This window comes from Myotis lucifugus, unplaced genomic scaffold (genome assembly GCF_000147115.1).
Source record: "Myotis lucifugus unplaced genomic scaffold, Myoluc2.0 scaffold_29, whole genome shotgun sequence".
Classification (NCBI taxonomy): Eukaryota; Metazoa; Chordata; class Mammalia; order Chiroptera; family Vespertilionidae; genus Myotis; species Myotis lucifugus.
In genome coordinates this window covers 89,462-112,340 of record NW_005871077.1, presented here as the reverse complement: position 1 = coordinate 112,340, position 22,879 = coordinate 89,462, and the positions used below count along the sequence as shown (strand labels likewise).

At 39.4% G+C, this 22,879-nt stretch overlaps 1 protein-coding gene across 1 annotated transcript in view; it reads right to left on the bottom strand.

Moving 5' to 3' along the window:
• Positions 1-22,879, bottom strand: part of ARMC4 (armadillo repeat containing 4) — a 137,747-nt gene that overhangs the window by 47,083 nt on the left and 67,785 nt on the right. The window contains exons 8-9 of the mRNA XM_006086631.1: positions 15,132-15,320; positions 13,660-13,881 (exon numbers count right to left, since the gene is read on the bottom strand). Of these exons, the coding sequence (XP_006086693.1) occupies positions 13,660-13,881; positions 15,132-15,320 (411 nt within the window). The remainder of the gene's footprint in view (positions 1-13,659; positions 13,882-15,131; positions 15,321-22,879) is intronic.

Genomic DNA, 22,879 nt, shown 5'->3' with positions numbered 1-22,879 from the left:
CACAAAATTAGTAACAAAGAAACAGAATTAAACTTTATCACTGTGGGAGCCGCTACAGTGTTTTGGACAGGTTCAAGCCTTGGTACTGATGAGAGGGCACAGTCCTCTCATTGCCACGTGCAAGTCCCAGCTTGGAGGGCAGGGCCCTCCCAGCACAATGAGAGCCAACAGCTGTAGTTGTAAGCTTGAACCTATGGTCCAAACATGTGGCCCCACATGCCTGAGTGATGTAGGCTTGATAGAGTTCAGGTGCATGTCGTTGAGTAGGATTGAAACCCAGGAGAATGTTGTAAACATCTTGGTCAGGCCCTTACTTTGCCTGGTAGCATCTGCTATAAAATAAAGGCATGGCTGTGGGCATGGTCGCTGTCTCTCAGAGAAGCAGCGTCCCACCGAGACCCGGCTTTCATTCTCTTGTCTGTCTTTTCTAAGCCTTTCAGCCGCCCCCACTCAGGTTCACCCCTGGCCGTGCTGGCGCAGCACACTTTAGAAAGATCTGCCTCCATGCTCCCAGGGCGGGTTTCTGCCTCAAACCCCGAGCTTACAGGAAACAGCTCTGGGAAACAGCTCGGGGGAGGGTGCAGCCATTGCCAAGACAACCCCTGCAGGACTGACTTCCTTCCGCTTGGTCGCGGCGGTTGTGGTCATGATGAACACCACCCATGGTTTTTATATAAGTAGATATGTTAAATGTATAAATGTTATTTAATTTTTATACCCTTAGAAACTTTTTATATAAATAGCTAAAATTATTGATTTGGAATCAGAACATGTGATCATTATAACTTTTCTAAATCCTTATATATTTCGTATTATTATTCCAAACCACCATTTAAACAAGAAAATCCTAAAGACTTCTACTCTCAGTATGACATTTTACCGAACTGAAAAATGATCAAAAAATTTGGAAACCACCAAAGTGGACATATAAGCACATAAAAAGATGTTCTACATCATCTTTACACACCTACTAGAATGTCTAAAATAACAAAGAATGAACATATCAAGTATTGGTGAGGATGCTCTCATACATGGCTGCTGGGAATGTAAAATGGCACAGCTACTTTGGAAAGTTTGGTAACTTCTTAAAAAGCTAACATAGAGTTACCATACGACCCAGCCATGCACTCCTAGGTGTTTACCCAAGAGGAGTGAAAGCATATGTCCACACCAAAAATTGTGCAGGAAGGTTCATAGCTTTATATGTAATAACCCCAAATTGGAAATAACTCAAATGTCCATCAATAATGAAAGTATAAACAAACTGTGATGGAATGCTACTTGGAAACAGAAGAGTGCACTATTGATACATGTAATAGCATGAATGAATATGAAAATAAGCTGAGTGAAAGAAGACAAACAAAAAAGAAGCACGTACCAGAAGATGAGAGACAGCAAGATATTGAAAACCTATTTCAAGAAATAATGGCAGAAAACTTCCCCCACCTGGAGAAAGAAATGGACTTACAGGTCCAAGAAGCGCAGAGAACCCCAAACAAAAGGAATCCAAAGAGGACCACACCAAGACACATCATCATTAAAATGCCAAGAGCAAAAGACAAAGAGAAAATCTTAAAAGCAGCAAGAGAAAGAGGCTCAATTACCTACAAGGGAATACCCATACGACTGTCAGCTGATTTCTCAACAGAAACTTTGCAGGCCAAAAGGGAGTGGCAAGAAATATTCAAAGTGCTGAATACCAAGAACCTACAACCAAGATTACTTTATCCAGCAAAGCTATCATTCAGAATTGAAGGTCAGATAAAGAGCTTCACAGATAAGGAAAAACTAAAGGAGTTCATCACCGCCAAACCAGTATTATATGAAATGCTGAAAGGTATCCTTTAAGAAGAGGAAGAAGAAGAAAAAGGTAAAGATACAAATTATGAACAACAAATATGCATCTATCAACAAATGAATCTAAGAATCAAGTGAATAAATAACCTGATGTACAGAATGAACTGGTGACTATAATGAATCAGGGACATAGAAAGGGAATGGACTGACTATTCTTGGGGGAAAAGGGGTGTGGGAGATGCGGGAAGTGACTGGACAAAAATCATGCACCTATGGATGAACTCAGTGGGTGGGGAGTGAGGGTGGAGGGTGGGGTGGGAGCTGGAAGGAGGGGAGTTATGGGGGGAAAAAAGAGGAACAAATGTAATAATCTGAACAATAAAGATAAAAAAAAAAAGAAGCACATACTATATGGTCCAATTTACAATCAATTCTAGAAAATGCAAACTAATCTATATTGACAGTGGTTGCTCAGCGACAGAGAGGGGCAAGAAGGAGGTTTTACTGGATGTGTGTGTGAAAAGTTATCAAATTTTACCTTTTAAATATGTGCATGTGTATGTCAATCATATATTAATAAAGCTATTATATTTTAAGTTAAAAATAAAAATGAAATAAGGAAAATATTTGATATATGTATTGATATTAAGTTAAACATGTTAAACTGAAATCTAACTTAATGAAACCCTTAAGTAATCATAAATTTCTTCCTCACTTTAAAGAAAAATTCAAATAATAAGAAAAAAGTCAATCAGAAACAAGTCTGTATATGACTCTATGTGGTATTATAGTCACTGATACCTAATAGCCCTATGAAGTAATTTAATTCCGCCAAGTGGACATATCCCAGCTCTCCAGGAAATATCTGAAATGTGAAGAAAGTACTGAAAACCACAAAGGCACATTAAGAGTTTCAATTAATAGAAAACATTATAGCTCAAGCAAACATTAAGTATGCATGTAGACTGCATATAGACACTGAAATCCTGGGTGATCTCAGTCTCTAAAATCTGAGTGATATTTTATTTTTCTATACCAGACTTCAAAAACTATGAGGTGTGTTTGCTCCTGGGGTCATCTTCCTGGTTCTCTGGAATGCCACTCCACGCGCTGAGTCTGTGAGGCAGCCAACGCAACCCTTTCAGTTCCACCCAAATGGAAATGCTCTCCCCTCACTCTGCCACTGCTGGACCCACTTCTGATTATATTTTCTGCAGTTTCTTAAATTTCCTGCCTTTCAGAAAGTTATAGGCCATAACATAGCTTTCATTTGCCCAGTATAGACATTTGCAAAAACAAATCCAATGTCACCATGGGGAAGGGAGCTTAATGTCTTCTATAGGTGCTCATCATCTTTCTATTTGACCACATTTTTTTTTGTCTTAGGCCAGGGTTTGTCTTGCTCAGTTTTTCCTGCAACTTATTCCCCTCCAATATTATTTTTCTATGTTACAGTTTTGTTATGAGTAGCAAATAACTTTGGTACATCTCCTAGACTTCTCATATTTTCAATAAAGTTACCAATAGCTCTGCTTTCACATTCACAAGGTTTTGTAGTGATACAAGACCCTGTGCTGATACTTTTGAGGAGGTCTGTGTATAATCAAAAAGGAAATAAGGACTGAATTATTCCTTTCACATTGCATTTACTAGAGCAGGGGATTTGTTAGTTCATAGAGAAGAGATTCTCACTAGCCAAGGCTCAAACACAAGGATTATTTTTCAACATAACTGAGTCGGGAAATCCTTGTTGACTGCTTAGCAGCTTTTGAACACAAACCCTTTGGAAACTCACTCTTCCTTTCTAGAACACCTGGTTAACCTAGGAACTTCCTGAGTTTACTCTGACAGCTCTTCTTCCTAATTTACATGCTCAGTGAGCAAAAATTTTGAGATTTCCCAGGCTTCTCTAAACTCTGTGCCAAAAACATCTTATCCACCCTCACTCGTGGCTTCATACCTCTTCACTGATACTTCCTGAATTGCCCCCTCTCTTGTCCCTGGATTTTTGCTGTCCAATAAAAAAACCACTAGCCAATGGTGAGAACTTGAAATATGGATGCTCCAAATTGAGATGTGTTATAAAACACACTCTTTGAAGACTTAATATAGACACAAAAAGTAAAATATTCATATTTTTCATATTAACTATATGTTGAAATAATATTTTGGATATATTGGGTTAAATGAAATACATTACTAAAATGAATTTCACCTGTTTCTTTTTTATCTTAAATTTTGGCTACTACAAAATTTAATACATTCTTACTGGACAGCACTGCTCTGACCAAAAACTCAAACTGACCATTTAAATTGAACACATTAGAAACTGAACTCAAGCTATTCCAGACCCTCAATGCTGCTTCACTGTTATGATAGAATAAACATAAGTTGGCATGAGACAGATACATTGCATGACATCACCACTGCTGTTGAGGAAATTGAACAATGAAGGAAGCAACCTCTGGAATAAATTACTTATGAACAGGGTGATAAGATGAGTCTGGTAATTGTCAAAGATCCTGTCAACATTGCTCATGAGCAGCTGCAGCAAGAATGTTTGCAGACCTGGGAAATAACACTATACGCATTTGACTAGAAAGGTTCAGAAGCAATCAGGAATAAAAACAGCCAGGGATTTGCCAAAATAGTGGATAAAGTGTATATGCATTTGGTGTCAGAAATGTGACACATTCACTGCAGGTATTTTAACTACCCTACTGTGCTAACTATTTTCTTGCATTATCTTGGCTAAAAAAATCTTTCTCTTAGTCTAGCCCATAATCTGGAGTCATTTTTGATTCAACCTTTTCCTTTATTCTGCAGATCCAAGAAACTATCAAATCTCATTTTTTCTACCTAAACCCAGTATGCCACATTTTTTTTCTACCTTAAAGAAAACCAGAAAAGGGAAACATAGGTCCTTATGTTTTTCCCATGATCCCAAGAGGGAGAGCCCATTGTAGGGCCTGCCTCCACTAAGTAACAGTAAAAAAGAAAAAAAAAAGTCCTGTTATTTACAGTTATCCTCCAGTAGAAATAGCAGGCAGTTAGGAATGCAAATAGTCCAGACAGAAAGGCCTTCAAAACACCACAAAATGACCCAGAAAAGGGTCTGGAGCATAACAAACCCTTTCTTTGCTTTTCTGTTTCCTGCCCCTCACCCTAATCATTCTTATTGCCTTCTTTTTCTAATACATATAAGCTGTGTCTGAACAGAGTTTCAACATTTTTCATAGCAGACTACAATTCATAAATGATTTGGACAATCTACTGACTTGCATTAGAAAAAATAACTGAGAGTTGCACATACACCTGGCATATATGTCAATTGAATGGCAACATGCAAACCTTATTACATTTAAAACTTTTCTGAGCCCTAACCGGTTTGGCTCAGTGGATAGTGTGTCAGCCTGCGGACTGAAAGGTCCCAGGTTCGATTCTGGTCAAGGGCATGTACCTTGGTTGCGGGCACATCCCCAGTAGGGGGTGTGCAGGAGGCAGCTGATCAATGTTTCTCTCTCATCGATGTTTCTAACTCTGTATTCCTCTTCCTTCCTCTCTGTAAAAAGTCAATAAAATATATTAAAAAAATAAAAATAAATAAAACTTTTCTGAGATATTCTCTTTTTAAAGTAACTGGCAATTGTCTAAGCTTGTGTTATATGTCAGATACTTTACCAAACTAAATTTTATAGCTTCATTTTTCAAACTGTATACTTATATTAGGTTGTGCATGTCCTATTCAAGAATTGAATGGAAGATATCAAGGGAGAGATCAACGACAATATCATCATAGAAGGGGACTTTAATACCCCACTGACATCACTGGATAAATCCTCTAGACAAAAAAATCAGCAAAGAAACAGCAATCCTAAATGACTCACTAAATCAGTGGTTCTCAACCTTCCTAATTCTGTGACCCTTTAAATCAGAACCTAATGTGGTGACTCCCAACCATAAAATTATTTTCGTTGCTACTTCATAACTGTAATTTTGCTACTGTTATGAATTGTAATGTAAATATCTGATATGCAGGATGTATTTTCATTGTTACAAATTGAACATAATTAAAGCATAGTGATTAATCACAAAACAATATGTAATTATATATGTGTTTTCCAATGGTCTTAGGCGACCCCTGTGAAAGGGTCGTTCGACCCCCCAAAAGATTGTGACCCACAGGTTGAGAACCACTGCACTAGATCATATGGACTTAATTGACATCTTCAGAACATTTCACACCAAAGCCAAGGAATATACATTCTTCTCAAGTATACATGGGACATTTTCAAAGATAGACCACATATTGGGTCACAGACAAAGTCTCTCCAAATTCAAGAAGACTGAAATCATATCAAGTATCTTCTCAGATCACAATGGCATAATATTAGAAATAAACTACAGTAAAAACAATCAAAAAATTCAAACACTTGGAAGCTGAATAGCATGCTATTAAACAATTATTGGGTTACCAAAGAGATCAAAGAAGAAAATAAAAACATCCTGAAAACAAATGACCATGAATACAAAACAATCCAAAATCTATGGGACACTGTAAAAGCAGTCCTGAGAAGGAAGTTCAGAGAGCATTACAGGCCTACCTCAAAAAATAAATAAAAATGGTAATAAATTATCTAACTCTACAACTTAAAGAATTAGAAAGAGAGCAACAAGAAAAGCCCAGAGTGAGCAGAAGGAAGGTAATAATAAAGATCAGAGCAGAAATAAATGACATAGAGACTAAAAAGACAATACAAAAGATCAATGAAACTAAGAACTGGTGTATGCATGCATATAAGCATAAGCGATAGATGTGGACAACAGGGGGTGAGGGTGAGGGCAGGATTGGGGGAATGAGAGGACATTGGGGGGATAAGGACACATTTATAATATCTTAATCAATAAAGGGGGGGGGAAGAAAAAGAAACTAAGAGCTGGTTCTTTGAAAAGATAAACAATATTAATGAACCTCTAGCCAGGCTCACCAAGAAGCAGACAGAGGACCCAAATAAACAAAATCAGAAATGAAAGAGGTGAAATAACAACAGACCCCACAGAAATACAAAGGATTGTAAAAAATACTATGAACAATTCTATTCCTACAAACTAGACAACCTAGAGGAAATGGACATATTCCTAAAAAAATACAACCTTCCAAAACTCAATCAGGAAGAATCTAAAAATCTCAATAGGCTGATAACTATGGAGGAAATTGAAGCAGTCATCAAAAAGCTTCCAGCAAACAAAAGCCCTGGACCAGATGGCTTCACAGCAGAGTTTTACCAAACATTCAAAGAAGAACTAAAACCTATCCTCCTCAGACTATTCCAAAAAATTCAAGAGGAAGGAACACTTCCAAGCTCTTTCTATGAAGCTAGCATTACCCTAATACCAAAACCAGATAAAGATAATACAAAGAAGGAGAATTACAGGTCAATATCCCTCATGAACATAGATGCCAAAATACTCAACAAAATTCTAGCAAATCAGATCCAGGAGTACATTAGAAAGATCATACACCATTACCAAGTGGGATTTATCCTAGGCATGCAAGGATGGTACAATATCCGCAAATCAATAAACATGATACATCACATAAACAAATTGAAAGATAAAAATCACATAGTCATATCAATTGATGCAGAAAAAGCATTTGGAAAAATCCAACACCCTTTCTTGATAAAAACCCTCAGCAAAGTGGGAATAGAGGGATCATACCTCAACATGATAAAAGCCTTATATGACAAATCTACAGCCAACATCATATTCAATGACCAAAAACTAAAACCATTTCACCTAAGAACAGGAACGAGACAGGGATGCCCACTTTCACCACTCCTGTTCGACATAGTACTGGAAGTGTTAGCCATAGTAATTAGACAAGAAGAAGAAATAAAAGGTATCCAAATTGGAAAAGAAGATGTAAAACTGTCATTATTCACAGATGACATAATACCTAACATAGAAAACCCTAAAGACTCCATCAAAAAATTATTAGACTTAGAAGAAACCAAGATGGCGGCATATGTAAACACCTGAAATTGCTGCCTCGCACAACCACTTCAAAAATACAACTAAAAGACAAAATGGACATCATCCAAAGAGATGAGCACACTGAGACTCAGAGGAGGTGTGGAAGTAAAGTGCAGAGGTACGGAGGCGCATGTGGAAAGGGCTGGCAACTGAGGACGTGGTTGTCTTTTTCAATCGGGAGGGAGACACAGGCTCCCGACAGCTCTGAACTCCAGTTCCGGTAAGTCTCTGGGGACCCAGACTCATACGGAGAGAAACTGGACTGTCTGGCGTCGGGTGGAACTCGAGGGCGGCTTTCTCTCAGAGGTGCTTGCAGCAATTACCTCAGGACACTGAGACCTGGGGCCTCTAAGGGCAGGGCTGAGGATCAGCCATAGCTGGTTGCTCTGCCCTGTTTACTCCCTGAGACCCTACCCCACCCAAGCTGTGTGCAGAGGCTTTTGCAATGAATGGCCTGGCCCTTTGCAATCTAAAATTACCTAACAAACTGCAGCTGGGTTAGAGAGACCCAGAACATCCAAAAGAAGGCCCAAGGCCCCACAGCAGCTTGCATTGCTTCACAGCTGGGCCTCATCTGGGCACCTCCAAACCCCAAACAAGGAAAAGGAATCTGCAGATCTCTCCATAGCTCCTGCTGGGCAACCTCAGGCAGAGGCTAAAGTAGCACCCCCTTAGAGATCCAAGAGCCAGTGTATCCAGTGGTCAGATTGGGACCATCCAGACTACAACTCCTCAGACCCATAAGGGCACACTCAGGGGACAAACTCAGTGAGCACCAAAGCCCCACTGAAGCAAGTCTTGCCCCAGAAGGGTGTCTCCAGCACAGAAGTTCTCCCACCGTAGACACAGCAGATTCTCACAGCCAATTGGCCTGGAGGTCAATTCCTCCCAGTGATACCAACTACAATCAAGGCTTAACTACAACAAGACTGTGCACAAAGCCCAAAAAGGGGTGCACCAAGAGTGTCCACCTCACGTAATTGGGGAGGCTGAGTCACTGGGCCCTATAGGACACCTAGCACAGAAAGCTACTCTATGAACACAGGGAAGCAGCCAAAATGCAGAGACAAAGAAACAGGTCACAAATGACAGAAATGGAGGAAAGAAAACTACTGGATATAGAGTTCAAAACCACGGTTATAAGGTTTTTCAAGAATTTTCTAGAAACCACCGATAAATTTAGTGAGACCCTCAATAAATCTAGTGAGACCCTCGAGGATATGAAAAAGGACCAACTAGAAATTAAGCATACACTGACTGAAATAAAGAATATTATACAGAGATCCAACAGCAGACTAGAGGATCGCAAGATTCAAGTCAAAGATTTGAAATACGAAGAAGCAAAAAACACCCAACCAGAAAAGCAAAAAGAAAAAAAAAATCCAAAAATATGAAGATAGTGTAAGGAGCCTCTGGGACAACTTCAAGCATACCAACATCCGAATTATGGGGGTGCCAGGAGAAGAGAGAGAGCAAGATATTGAAAACCTATTTGAAGAAATAATGACAGAAAACTTCCCCTACCTGGTGAAAGAAATAGACTTACAAGTCTAGGATGCACAGAGAACCCCAAACAAAAGAAATCCAAAGAGGACCACACCAAGACACATCATAATTAAAATGCCAAGAGCAAAAGACAAAGAGAGAATCTTAAAAGCAGCAAGAGAAAAACAGTTAATTACCTACAAGGGAGTACCCATATGACTGTCAGCTGATTTCTCAATAGAAACTTTGCAGGCCAGAAGGGAGTGGCAAGAAATATTCAAAGTGGTGAATAACAAGAATCTACAACCAAGATTACTTTACCCAGCAAAGCTATCATACAGAATTGAAGGTCAGATAAAGAGCTTCACAGATAAGAAACAGCTAAAGGAGTTCATCACCACCAAACCAGTATTATATGAAATGCTGAAAGGTATCCTTTAAGAAGAGGAAGAAGAAGAAAAAGGTAAAGATAAAAATTATGAACAACAAATACATATTTATCAACAAGTGAATCTAAAAATCAAGTGAATAAATAATCTGATGAACAGAATAAACTGGTGAATATAATAGGATCGGGGCATAGAAAGGGAGTGGATTGACAATTCTCAGGGGGAAAGGGGTGTGGGGGGTGCGGGAAGAGACTGGACAAAAATCATACACCTATGGATGAGGACAGTGGGGGGCAGGTAAGGGCAGAGGGTGGGGTGGCAACCGGGTCGAGGGAAGCTATGGGGGGAAAAAAGAAGAACAACTGTAATAATCTGAACAATAAAGATTTAATTAAAAATTATTATTAGACTTAATAAATGAATTTGGCAATGTAGCCGGATACAAAATTAATGCCCAGAAATCTATGGCACTTTTATACACCAATAGTGAACTTACAGAAAGAGAGATTTAAAAAAAATTCCATTTACCATTGTACCAAAAAAATTTAGATACCTAGGAATAAACTTAACTAAGGAGGTAACAGACTTGTACTCTGAAAACTATAGGACACTGAAAAAAGAGATAGAGGAAGACATAAACAGATGGAAGAATATACCGTGTTCATGGATTGGTAGAATCAACGTCATTAATATGTCCATATTACCCAAAGCAATCTATAGATTCAATGCACTCCCCATTAAAATACTGATTTCACAGACCTAGAACGAACTCTCCAAAAATTCATCTGGAACAAAAAAAGACCCCGAGTAGCTGCAGCAATCCTGAGAAAGAAGAACAAAGTAGGAGGGATCTCAATACCAGATATCAGCTGTATTACAAAGCCACTGTTCTCAAAACTGCCTGGTACTGGCACAATAACAGACATATAGACCAATGGAATAGAATAGAGAACCCAGAAATCAACCGAAACCACTACGCTCAATTAATATTAGACAAATGAGGCAACAGCATACAATGAAGTCAAGACAGTCTCTTCAATAAATGGTGTTGAGAAAATTGGACAGATACATGCAAAAAAATAAAACTAGACCACCAACTTTCACCATAAACAAAAATAAACTCAAAATGGATAAAGGACTTAAACATAAGACGGGAAACCAGAAAAATATTAGAGGAATCCACAGGCAGCAAAATCTCAGACATATGCTGAAGCAATATCTTCACCGATAAAGCTCCTAGGGCAATGGAAACTAAAGAGGAAATAAACAAATGAGACTACATCAAAATAAAAAAAACTTCTGCACAGCAAAAGAAACCATAAAAAAACACACAACACAATAAAACAAGAAAGCCCACTGCATGGGAGAACATACTTGCCAATATTATCTCCGATAAGGGTTTAATTTCCAACATTAACAGGGAACTCATACAACTTAACAAAAGGACAATCCAATCAAAACATGGGCAATGGACCTAATTAGATACTTTTTGAAAGAGGACATAAGGATGGCCAAGAGACATATGAAAACATGCTCAAAGTCACTAATCATCTGAGATATGCAAATCAAAACAACAATGAGGTACCATCTCACACCTGTCAGAATGGCTATCATCAACAAATTAACAAACTACAAGTGCTAGTGAGGATGTGGAGAAAAAGGAACCCTCCTGCACTGCTGGTGGGAATACAGACTGGTGCAGCCACTGTGGTGAACAGTATAGAGTTTCCTCAAAAAACTAAAAATGGAACTCCCATTTGACCCAGTGATTCCACTTCTAGGAATATATCCCAAGAAACTAGAAACACCATTCAGAAAGGATATATGTACCCCTATGTTCATAGCACCACAATTTACCATAGCTAAGATTTGGAAACAGCCTAAATGCCCATCAGCAGATGAGTGGATTAGAAAACTGTGGTACATCTACACAATGGAATACTATGCTGCTGTAAAAAAGAAGGAATTCTTACCATTTGCAACAGCATGGATGGAACTGGAGAGCACTATGCTAAGCAAAATAAACCAGTCAGAGGAAGATAAATATCACATGATCTCACTCATTTGTGGAATATAATGAACAACATAAACTGATGAACAAAAACAGATCCAGAGACAGAGAAGCATCAATCAGACTGTCAAACCTTAGAGGGAAGGCAGGGGAGGATGGGAGTTATGGGAAGAGATTAACTAAGGGACTTGTATGCATGCGTATAAGCCTAACCAATGGACGGACACAGACATCAGTGGGGTGAGGGCATGAGCGGGGGAGGGGGGGAAGGAAGCAATGAGGGAATAAAGACACATATGTAATACCTTAATCAATAAAGAAAAAGAGCCGAAACCGGTTTGGCTCAGTGGATAGAGCGTCGGCCTGCGGACTGAAAGGTCCCAGGTTCGATTCCGGTTAAGGGCATGTACCTGGGTTGCGGGCACATCCCCAATAGGAGATGTGCAGGAGGCAGCTGATCGATGTTTCTCTCTCATCGATGTTTCTAACTATCTCTCTCCCTTCCTCTCTGTAAAAAATCAATAAAATATATTTAAAAAAATAAAGAAAAAGAGAGAATTGAATGCATACAGTAATTTTTAAATTAGAAATGTCTTTATTTTTAAAGTGATAATGAAGATCATTATCATATAGAAGTGAGAGCATTTATAACTCATTAGCAACTTGGAATTAGTAATAATTTACTTTGAAAAATTGGTACTTAGTTTAAAAGGGGCTTTTTATGCCAGTTTTTTGCTTGAACAAACTAATTTGACTTATGTGCTATATGGTCAGATATATACTGGAAATTTTGACACACTTATATGTAAATTGGGGTTAATTTTAGAAAAATTACCATCATGTTAAACTACAATATATTTGAAGGATTAAATTAAAATAATTTCTTCAAAAATTATCAATTGTTATTGTAAGAGTCTAATCCTCCTAAGATGTTTCATATTTGGCATGTGTAAACTTGACCAGATATGATTAACTGGAAATTTTATTAACTCTTATTTGAAAGATTAAGGCCACTTTGGGCATGCATTTCATAATTTAAATAAGTTGTCATAGCCTCCAATTGAGATAATAAATAGTATATTGTATAAGGAAACAAGCTATAGAAAAGAACTAATACTTTAAATCAATTTTTCCTAATACATGTAAGCTGTTTAGTGTCATCAAAAGATTCCAGTCAGAAGCTCTAGGCATTTTCTATGTAACACATAGATACATTACAATCTATGTGCAGAAACTCTTCTACTTGCATATTGGTTAAAGGCAAAAGAGAATTTGAAACCCAGATATATTTTTGAAAGAAGCATGTCTTTGAATTGTCCTTTCCCATTATGGTTCAGAGCCAGGGGTCCTCAAACTACGGTCCGCGGGCCACATGCAAATACAAATATTGTATTTGTTCCCGTTTTGTTTTTTTACTTCAAAATAAGATATGTGCAGTGTGCATAGGAATTTGTTCATAGTTTTTTTTTAATCTATAGTCCAGCCCTCCAACGGTCTGAGGAACAGTGAACTGGCCCCCTGTTTAAAAAGTTTGAGGACCCCTAGTTCAGACTGTCAAACTGCAGACTGGTTGCCATTTCAGTCAGCTCCATTGCCATTTAGTTGGTGCCTATATTTCATTATTTAAGTGTTAAATAAGTAACATATTAAATACAATTATGAATACCACTGATGGTTCATACACTGTATATTTTCTTTAATAAAGTTCAAATTACAGGATGACTATTTATTTTACTGAGTACATTTTATATTTGATTAGAAAATTCTGCACGCAACTCTTCTGCAGCATAGTCCATGATATTCAACAGCAGCTATGATCCAACAAGCAGGCAGTTTTGTTTGTCCAAATACCCACTTCGGTAAAACCTTAATGTTACTTAAGTTTCTTTTCAGACTACATTTGCCTAACTTGTATGAAACCACAAAGCCAACCAACTGTACCTTGACTGCGCCATTTTCATGCATGGTGATGCAGTTATCGGCATCTTCTGAGAGTTGGTACAAGGCCTGAGCTGTTGCTCGATGCACATTGGCGTCATTCGACTTCAGGTAACGCACCAATGGAGCCACTGCCTTGTTTTCACCAAAGGCCACTCTGTTTCTGCCCCACATACAGCAGCATGAAATGGCTTCTGCTAGATGACGCCTGAGTTTATCGTTATTCTGCATAAAGGAAATGAATGGTGGTATGATCCCGTGAGATCATGTTTATGCACTAAATGTTTATTACCCACTGAGATGCCAATGAGTCAGGAGAGAACAGCTAGCTAGATACTCAGGTGCTGTCTTGAAGGGAACTAGTATTTTGGTGGGTCACCAATGGACCATGTTTTAATCCTAAATTCTCATTTTATGAACTGAACATTCTCAGTGAACTCAAAAGTGATCCTCCCTCTCACCTGGTATTAGTTATTGGTATTTGCCTGATATTATTATTATCATTATTATTATTATTATTATTTGCTCCAGGCTCAATTTCCTTTTGAGTAAATATTCTCAACACAGAATTACAGATCCACAAGTGGTTTAGTAATAAATATAATTAAAGAATATAGGACATTCTCAAGAGAGCATTTCGCTTAACTGGGATAAGTGGATTAATTATACTTTATCACCCCAGGAATACTGCTTCATCAGTAATATACCTTGGTTCCCAAGAGGGAGAAGACAGTGTAGCATACAATGACGTATTTGAGTCTGTCATTTCCTTTCTGTATTCTTTATGCCATTATGTCCAATGTGTAATTAATTGTGTAGGTATAATATAACTGAATAAGGATACAGTTTTCTTTTTATTGATTTTAATGTTCGCTTGTTCAAGCAACAACTTGGTGTCCTTACCTGAATCTGGTGGATATTTTTAGGAACTCAGTATTAGGCTCTCTAGACCCAGCATCTTTCCAATGATTGAATTTCATCTCCACGACTTTTCTGCCAAGTGGTAGTCCAAGCTATGCTCAAATACTTCTGGTCATGGTGAAGTCATTAGCTCTCAAGGCTGTTTATTCTATCTGACACAGCTCTGAATAACTAGTACAGTGACTGCCAAAATCTGCTAGCTCAAGAATGCCACTGATCCAAGCTTGCTAAGCTGGGGAGGCACATTTAATTTCTAAAGTTGGCATGGACAATTATCTTAAATATATTAATAATGATGTAAAAATGATAGTTACTATTTCTACAAGAACACATTTGTTACCATTTTACTTGCCAGTGACAACAGCCTTTATTTCACAAGGATTTTAACACTGTATTCGTCTCAGAAATTAAATGAATTAACCCAAATCTCATACCTAATAAGTGATGGATATTAAACTTAAACCCAGGTGTCTGACCATAAAGCACATTGCTTTTGCCTCTATGCCATGACATCTTATGACAATATGCACTTAAAATAAAAAGATGTTACTTACTGTATTGGCTAGTTTGGACAATAAAGGGACAACTCCATGATCTGTAATGACAGCTAAATTTTCTTGATCTTTTGCTATATTGGTAATAGCAGCACATACACTTGCCAAAACTTCTTTATTATCTGATTTCAGTAAATTGACAACAAGTTCCAAACCACCAACAAAGGAACGAACCATTTCTCCAGCATCCTAGAAAATAAAAAAATAAAGATATCTATACTAATAAAATGGTAACATGCTAATTAGACCGGGTCAACTGGCCATCTTCCAGACATCCGACATCCTTCTGAACAAAGCCATGGTGGTGGGGAGCGAGGCAGAGGCAGTTAGGAGGCGAGACCAGGCTGGCAGGGGAGAGCAGTTAGGGGTGAGACCAGGCCGGCAGGGGAGGGAAGTTGGGGGCGAAATCAGGCCGGCCAGGGAGGGCAGTTGAAGGTGAACTGGCCTGCAGGGGAGGGCCATTGTGGGGGACCAGGCTGGCAGGGGAGGGCCATTTGGGGCGACCAGGCTGCCAGGGGAGGGCAGTTGGGGGCATTAGGCATGCAGGCAGGTGAGTGGTTAGGAGTCAGTGGTCCTGGATTGCGAGAGGGATGTCCGAGGGGTCCCAGATTGGAGAGGGTGCAGGCTGGGCTGAGGGACACCCCCCCATGCACGAATTTCGTGCACCAGGCCTCTAATCTATATATATAAAAGCCTAAGTGACCATTGCAAACAAATGACCGGAACAACCAGTCAACCAGTCGCTATGATGCACACTGACCACCAGGGGGGCAGATGCTCAATGCAGGAGCTTCCTCCTGGTGGTCAGTGTGCTTCCACAGTCAACCTCCCATGGCTGGCCAACCTCCTGTGGTCCCTTTCCCTCACTGACCAACCTCCCATGGCCCCTCCCCGCAGCTGGCCAACCTCCTGTAGCCCCTCCCCGTGGCCAGCCAACCTCCCTTCCCCAGCTGGCCAACCTCCTGTGGCCCCTACCCACCCCCCTGCCGGTCAGCCCCAATCGGTCCCAATCACCAGCCAGGCCAAGGGACCCCACCCATGCATGAATTCATGCACTGGGCCTCTAGTCAATAATAAACTAATATTTAGCATTTTTTAAAGCAAAAAGTAATGATAAAGCTGTGAAGTACACCCATGCCATTAAAAAACAAATTCAGTTTAATTTATTTCTATATTATACCTAATTTCTATGTATTTATATATAAATTATGTATGTATATAAACATACATACACATAAATTAGTTTCAATGAATATTTATTGAACAACTCTTATATGAGTTAGATGTTAACAAAATACAGTTGAATCTTATAATTTGCAATAGTTATGTTCTTTAAAATCACCACAAAGTGGAATTAGTGGATACTGAACCAATGCTCCTAAGGGAAATATAGCGTTAGGTTCCTGCCAGCCTCTGTGTTTCTCTTTAAAGGCATATTTCATATATTTTTTTTTCCTTTTTATTGAATTTATCAGGGTGACACTGGTTAACAAAATTATACAGGTTTCAGGTGCACAATTGTACAACACATCATCTGTACACTGTATTGAACAAAGTGAACTAACAAGCAAAATAGAGACAGATTCACAGGGAGCAGGCTGACAGCTATTGGGGGGTGCTCATTTGTGTGGAGGGATTGAGCAAAAAAATAAAAAAAAACTCATAGACACAGACAACAGTGTGGTGATTGCCAGGAGGAGGGGTTGGGGGGGGGGGAGTTAAGGAGGGTATAAGTGTTGATAAATGGGGATGGATGGAGGTTTGACTTAATTCATTGACATTGAAACACACTATAGCCTATGTTTGAATGAAGCTTATCTAGCACACATATTTTCTCTGTAAGGCACATGACAGCCTTCCTGTGCTTAGAAACACTAGAGAGTAATTTAGAACTATTCTTGTGGGCCATTTAAAACAGTAAAGTCATAAAAAAAAATGTGACACTAAGTAGACTACAAAATGGATGCTTACTATGAAAGCTGAAACAAGATGGCAGAGCATCATCTAGTTTGACCTCAGCCGAGAACATGCGTACTGGGCAACTCAAATTTCTCCATGAATGACCAAGAAACTGCCATGAATATTGATTTTGCAGTCACACAAAAAGTTTAGCATGTAGGTGAATTCCTGAGGAATTCAAATCTGTGAATAATATGGATTGACTATGTATAACCTTTTGCCATCATGTTGCTTATAATCTGTGGGGAACACAGGCATTAAGACATTACAAGTTTAATGAATAGCCCTAAGGGAGAAGAGGTAAAGAGACTACAAATACATCTAACAAGGGAATCTTGGCTGGTGTGAAGATTCGAGGACTGCCTCCCAAGAGGACGTTTGTTAAGCTAAAGCCTGACACCCGAGGGGGATTCTGGGTGGAGGAATCATCATGAAATATAGATCTAAGAGTGAGAGAGATGACTTTTCTCTAGTTCACAATGGTAAGAGCATAAAATAGGAAAGAAAGAATGGGGAGGGGGATGAGACTTAAGATGTGAGATCTTGACAGGTCTTATAAGCCTTGTTAGAGAGCTTGGAGTTCCTTTTCTGAGCATGTGAAAGCCAGTAAAGAGGTTTAAGTGTGGAGGAGTGTGAGGTGGGAGGGAATTTTATCAATTTTGTTTCTTGGAAGCTCTCTTGGGATTGCAAGGTGGGGCGAAGAGTGGTGCTGGGAACTCAGAGACTGTTTCACTGATTCAGGTAAAAGGTAGGAATAGTCTAGATCAGGAGTAGGGAATGTCTGGCCCATGGGCCACATCAGGCCTGGGAAATCATTTGGTCTGGCCCTGCCAAGGCATTAGGAGTGAGTTAATTAAATGTTTGACTAAGTATAGTAGGCTAATTTTTAAGTTGATAATTTTCTATGGCCTGTGAATGATGCTTTAAATATCCAAATGGCTCTTGGCAGAAAAAGGTTTCACACCCCTGGTTTAGATGAAGGTAAAGGTCTAAGCCTGGAGAAAAGGGGGTGGATTTGTAAGGGCTGATTAGAGAAGATAAAGACAAGTGGTTCAATGATGATCCCCACATTTCTGGGTTGACCTAGTGGTGCTAATGTTGGACAGGCAGGGTTTTATTTTGTTTTCTGGAGCAAGGAAGGGTGATAGTTGGTGGAAAAACATCTAATCTGGAAGGTAGGGGCCCAAAAGTATTTATGTGGAGACATCCAAGAGTCAAGTGGATATATGGGGTTGGAGCTCAGGAAAGAATACCATGGCTGGATATGTAGACTTGGAAGTCATCCACTTAAAGATTGTAACTGAAGTTAAGAATGTGAAAGAGCCCTAACCGGTTTGGCTCAGTGGATAGAGCATCGGCCTGTGGACTGAAAGGTCCCAGGTTCGATTCCGGTCAAGGACTTGTACCTTGGTTATGGGCACATCCCCAGTGGGGGGTGTGCAGGAGGCAGCTGATCAATGTTTCTCTCTCATCGATGTTTCTAACTCTCTATCCCTCCCTCTCCCTTCCTCTCTGTAAAAAATCAATAAAATATATTTTTTTAAAAAGAATGTGAAAGAGTGAAGAGTGAGAGAGAAGTGGCACTGACCCAGTGTTCTAGGTGTGGGCAGAGAAAAAGAATTTTACAGAGGAACCTGAAAACAAATGGTTGAACAGAAATCCACTTCCCCTGATGTATGATGGTGGCTGTGTAACGTGCACTAATTATTTCTCAAATTATAGAAATTAATATCTTTTGAGTTCTAAATATATATCAGGCACTTTACATAAATTATCTCAGTTAAACCTCAAAATAAACATGCTAAGTAGATATTATTTCCATTTCATATTTTAAAACTGAGGTTCTAAGATGTTGAACCTCATAAATTGGATTGTGTCCTTCATAAATGCTGGGACCATGTTTTTGTAAACTTAGTATCTTTCTACATCATAAATCTGATCATCTCATCCCACAGCTGTTTGATCCTTCCACAGCTCCCCATTGCCCTAAGGATAAAACTCCAACCCACACATAGCTTCCCAGCCCTTCATAGTGTGCCCCAGGCTTCCCTGCCTTGCTTTACCTGCCTTGATTCCCCTTCTCCAATGCCCCTCACACACCCTCTGCCAGTGGCTCCCCACAGGAATTAACAACCAGAAACCTGGCACTCATTCCCAAAGAATGTAATTTATTAAGTCTGGGGTGGGGCCCATAAAAAACATCTGGATTTCTAAAAACTCTCCTGGTGAGCCTGAACCTCAGCTTGCATTGGGAACACTGCTTGTGCATTCATGTCCTCAAATGTGCTGCTTGCACATGTCTCCATGCTTTGCACATGCCCTTTTTGGCTACTTTCCCATTAGCTTGGGAATTCCTACACAGCTTCAGCTACTAAGGTACCATTTTCTTCAGGAAGTCTTTCCTGAACCTCAAGTCTGGGTTAGGGTGTTCCTACCTGATTCTTCTATATTATACTAGCACTTACCAGTCTATGCAATAGTGGCTTGATTGTTTGCTTTTACCTTGAACTCTAAGTTTCAGGAGTGTAGAAATCCTCTCTTATTTACTGTTGTATATCCAGTACCTATGCCAGTTTCTGGTAGTAAGTATATATGCTCAATTAACATTCACTGAATTTGATTATATACACATTTGCAGATATAAAAGGAAACTTTCACTGAGGGTACAAAAAAAACCTAAGCTTCCAGTAAATGGTAAAGGAAGAACCAAGTCAGGATCTTCCCAAGTGTAAGGGCAAAGAATCTTTTCCCACAACCTGTTGTTTCTCCCAATTACTATGGGAAATGATGTCAGCAATATTGTTGACCTTGTTCTCAATGTCAAATTTAAATACAATTTTTGATAGGACACACTTCCAAATTATAATCTATTAATACAATTATTTAATTGCAATTTTTTTCTAAAATTCCACAGTACATTTTTTTTGTAATGCAAAATCTAATCTAATAATAGACAAACAGGGTAATTGACCGTACCTTAGCTACGCTTCCCATTGGCTAATCAGCGAGATATGCAAATTAACCGCCAGCGAAGGCCCTGAAGGCGGCTCCAGCCGGAGCAGCAAAGGCTGAAGGTGACTCTGGCCGGAGCGAAGGCCTGGGTCCCGGGTGCCGGAGGAAAACCGGTGCTGGCAGCCAGGGGAAGGGAAGGCCTATTGCACGAATCTTTTCATGCAATAGGCCTCTAGCAAATTAATATACTTTCAACTGTTTTCTACATTGTCACCTTTTTACACTTCTACATATTAGGATGCAATCACATCAAAAGAATGTAACAATCCAATTTTTTGTATAAAGAAAAATGATAAGTGGCAGAAGATTTGAATCTAGATATGTCTGATCCCAAAGCCACTCTACAATATTATGATTATGTGAATTCTAACCTCATAGTTGGTCTAAATGAAGTTGATGCACATGTAAATTCAAAAGCAAAAAAATGACTCTTAGAATTTCAGGGAACTTTAAAAGTGTAGCCCAAAAGCTCAACTTTTCTAAGAGATGTTATGTGTCAGTAATCTAATACAGTTGTCAATTATGGAATTACTGAACAATTTTTTTTCTCAAGAAAACTAGAGAAATTCTGGAAAGATAATGGTGGCATAGTTTTTTTATTTTTAAAAATACAGTTAACATTCAATATTATTTTCTATTAGTTTCAGGTGTACTGAATAGTGGCTAGACAATCATATACTCTTATAAATTGATCACCCTGACATTTCAAGCACCCACCAGGCACCATACATAATTATTAAAATATTATTGATTATATTCCCTTTGCTGTATTTTACATCGCCATAACTATTCTGTAACTACCAATTTGTACTTCTTAATCCCTTCACCTTTTTCGCCTGTCCCCCCAAACTTCCTCCCCTCTGGCAACCATCCATCTGTTCTCTTCATCTATGAGTCTGCTTCTATTTTGTTTGCTCATTTATTTTGTTGTTTAGATTCCATATATGAGTGAAATCATATGGTATTTGTCTTTCTCTGACTGATTTATTTCACTTATCATAATACCTTCTAGGTCCACCCATGCTGTCCCAAATGATAAGATTTCATTCACTCTTTGTTATGGTGATATAGTACTTTAATCTCCCTAAAAAGCAACTAGTATAGCAAAACAAAAACAAAAAGGGACAATGTATACAACAATACTAGGTGACAAGGAGTTTCTACCAACCCCAAAATACAAGCAGGTTGAGACAGACTACTAACCACTACAAAATTCACATGCCTAAGACAGCGCCGGAACCTGCGGAGGGAAGGCTTAGAGAATGCCCCAAGAGCCAGGGAAACTGAATTGCCTTCAGGTCTCACAAGAAAGCTCACAGCAGCAACAGTGGCCAGGAGTGAAATCTCAGACTTTGGTTTGATGGTGCTGGAACACTCTGTAGGTCTGAGTCCTGTGAATTCTTAAAACTACAAACTGAAGCCCTCTCCTAAAACAAAGCCCTGTACTAAAGAGAAACTACTCGGGGTTGCATCCAAATTGAGCAAGACTAGGACAATGGGATGAAGGATGAGAGAGTACAGATAAAAAAGAGGAGGGGAGCAAAGGTGTCTGAACACACTCTCCATCACTGTGAAAATAACAGAAATGATATTCTGAGAACAATGAAATTAGAAATGCTACCCTGTCCCACATCTCTCTCTCTAAAAGATCATGAAAACTCACTTCACTTAAACATGACCAATAGAAAAAGATTATAATCAATTTCCATATACAGTTATTATAATTTAAAAATGAGCTGAGCCCTGGCCAGTGTTGCTCAGTGGTGGGAGTGTTGGCCTGCGCACTGGAGTTGTGGGTACGATTTCTGGTCAAGGGAACATCCTGGTTGTAGGTTTGATCCTAGGCCTGGGTTGAGACATGTGTGGGAGGCAACCAATCAATGTGTCTCTCTCACACTGATGTCTCTCTCTACTCCTCCCTTGCACTCTCTCTAAATTTAATGGGAAAATATCCTTGGGTGAGGATTAACAACAATAACAACAACAAAAAATCTGAAAGAATCACAGAAGCAATGAAAAAAAATGTAAATTAGAATTATTAAAGCTTATAAATTACATAATTACTAAAAGAATTTAAAGAGAGGTAAAAGACATTCATAAAGAATTAAAAATAAAAGAAAAATTCATTTGGAAATGAACAGTAAACTAGGAGGAACACAAGGTTGAATAAACAACATATGCACTATCGATCTATAGTAATAAAAGGGTAATATGCTAATTAGTCCAGATGTCTTCCAGACATCATTCCGGACAACCTTCCTAATGAAGCTGGGGCCAGGGGGAAGCCAGCCCAGGTCCCAGGTGCCTGTGGGTGGCCTGGGGGACACCAGCTTGGATCCCGGGTGCCTGTGGGTGGCCGGAGGGAAGCCAGCCCAGTTCCCGGTTGCCTGCCGGCAGCCAGAGGAGGGAAGTCCGGGTCCCAGGTGCTGGAGGTAAGCCAGTGCTGGCAGCCAGGGGAAAGAAGGCCTACTCTTGCAGGAATTTTCATGTATCGGGCCTCTAGTATATATATAAAACCCTAATATGCAAATAGACTGAACGGCAGAATAACCAAACAACCGGTCACTATGATGTGCGCTGACCACCAGGGGGCACATGCAGAACATGGTGGGCATCAGCAGCAGGTGACAGAGCACTGAACATGGTGGGCATCAGCCACGCTGGGATGGTGGAGCCGGTGAGCGGGAGTACCAGACCAAGGCGGGACACCGGTCGCTGTCATCAGGGCAAGCCTCTGGTGGTTACTGAAAATTCTTTGCTCCCATGCGCCATGGTTC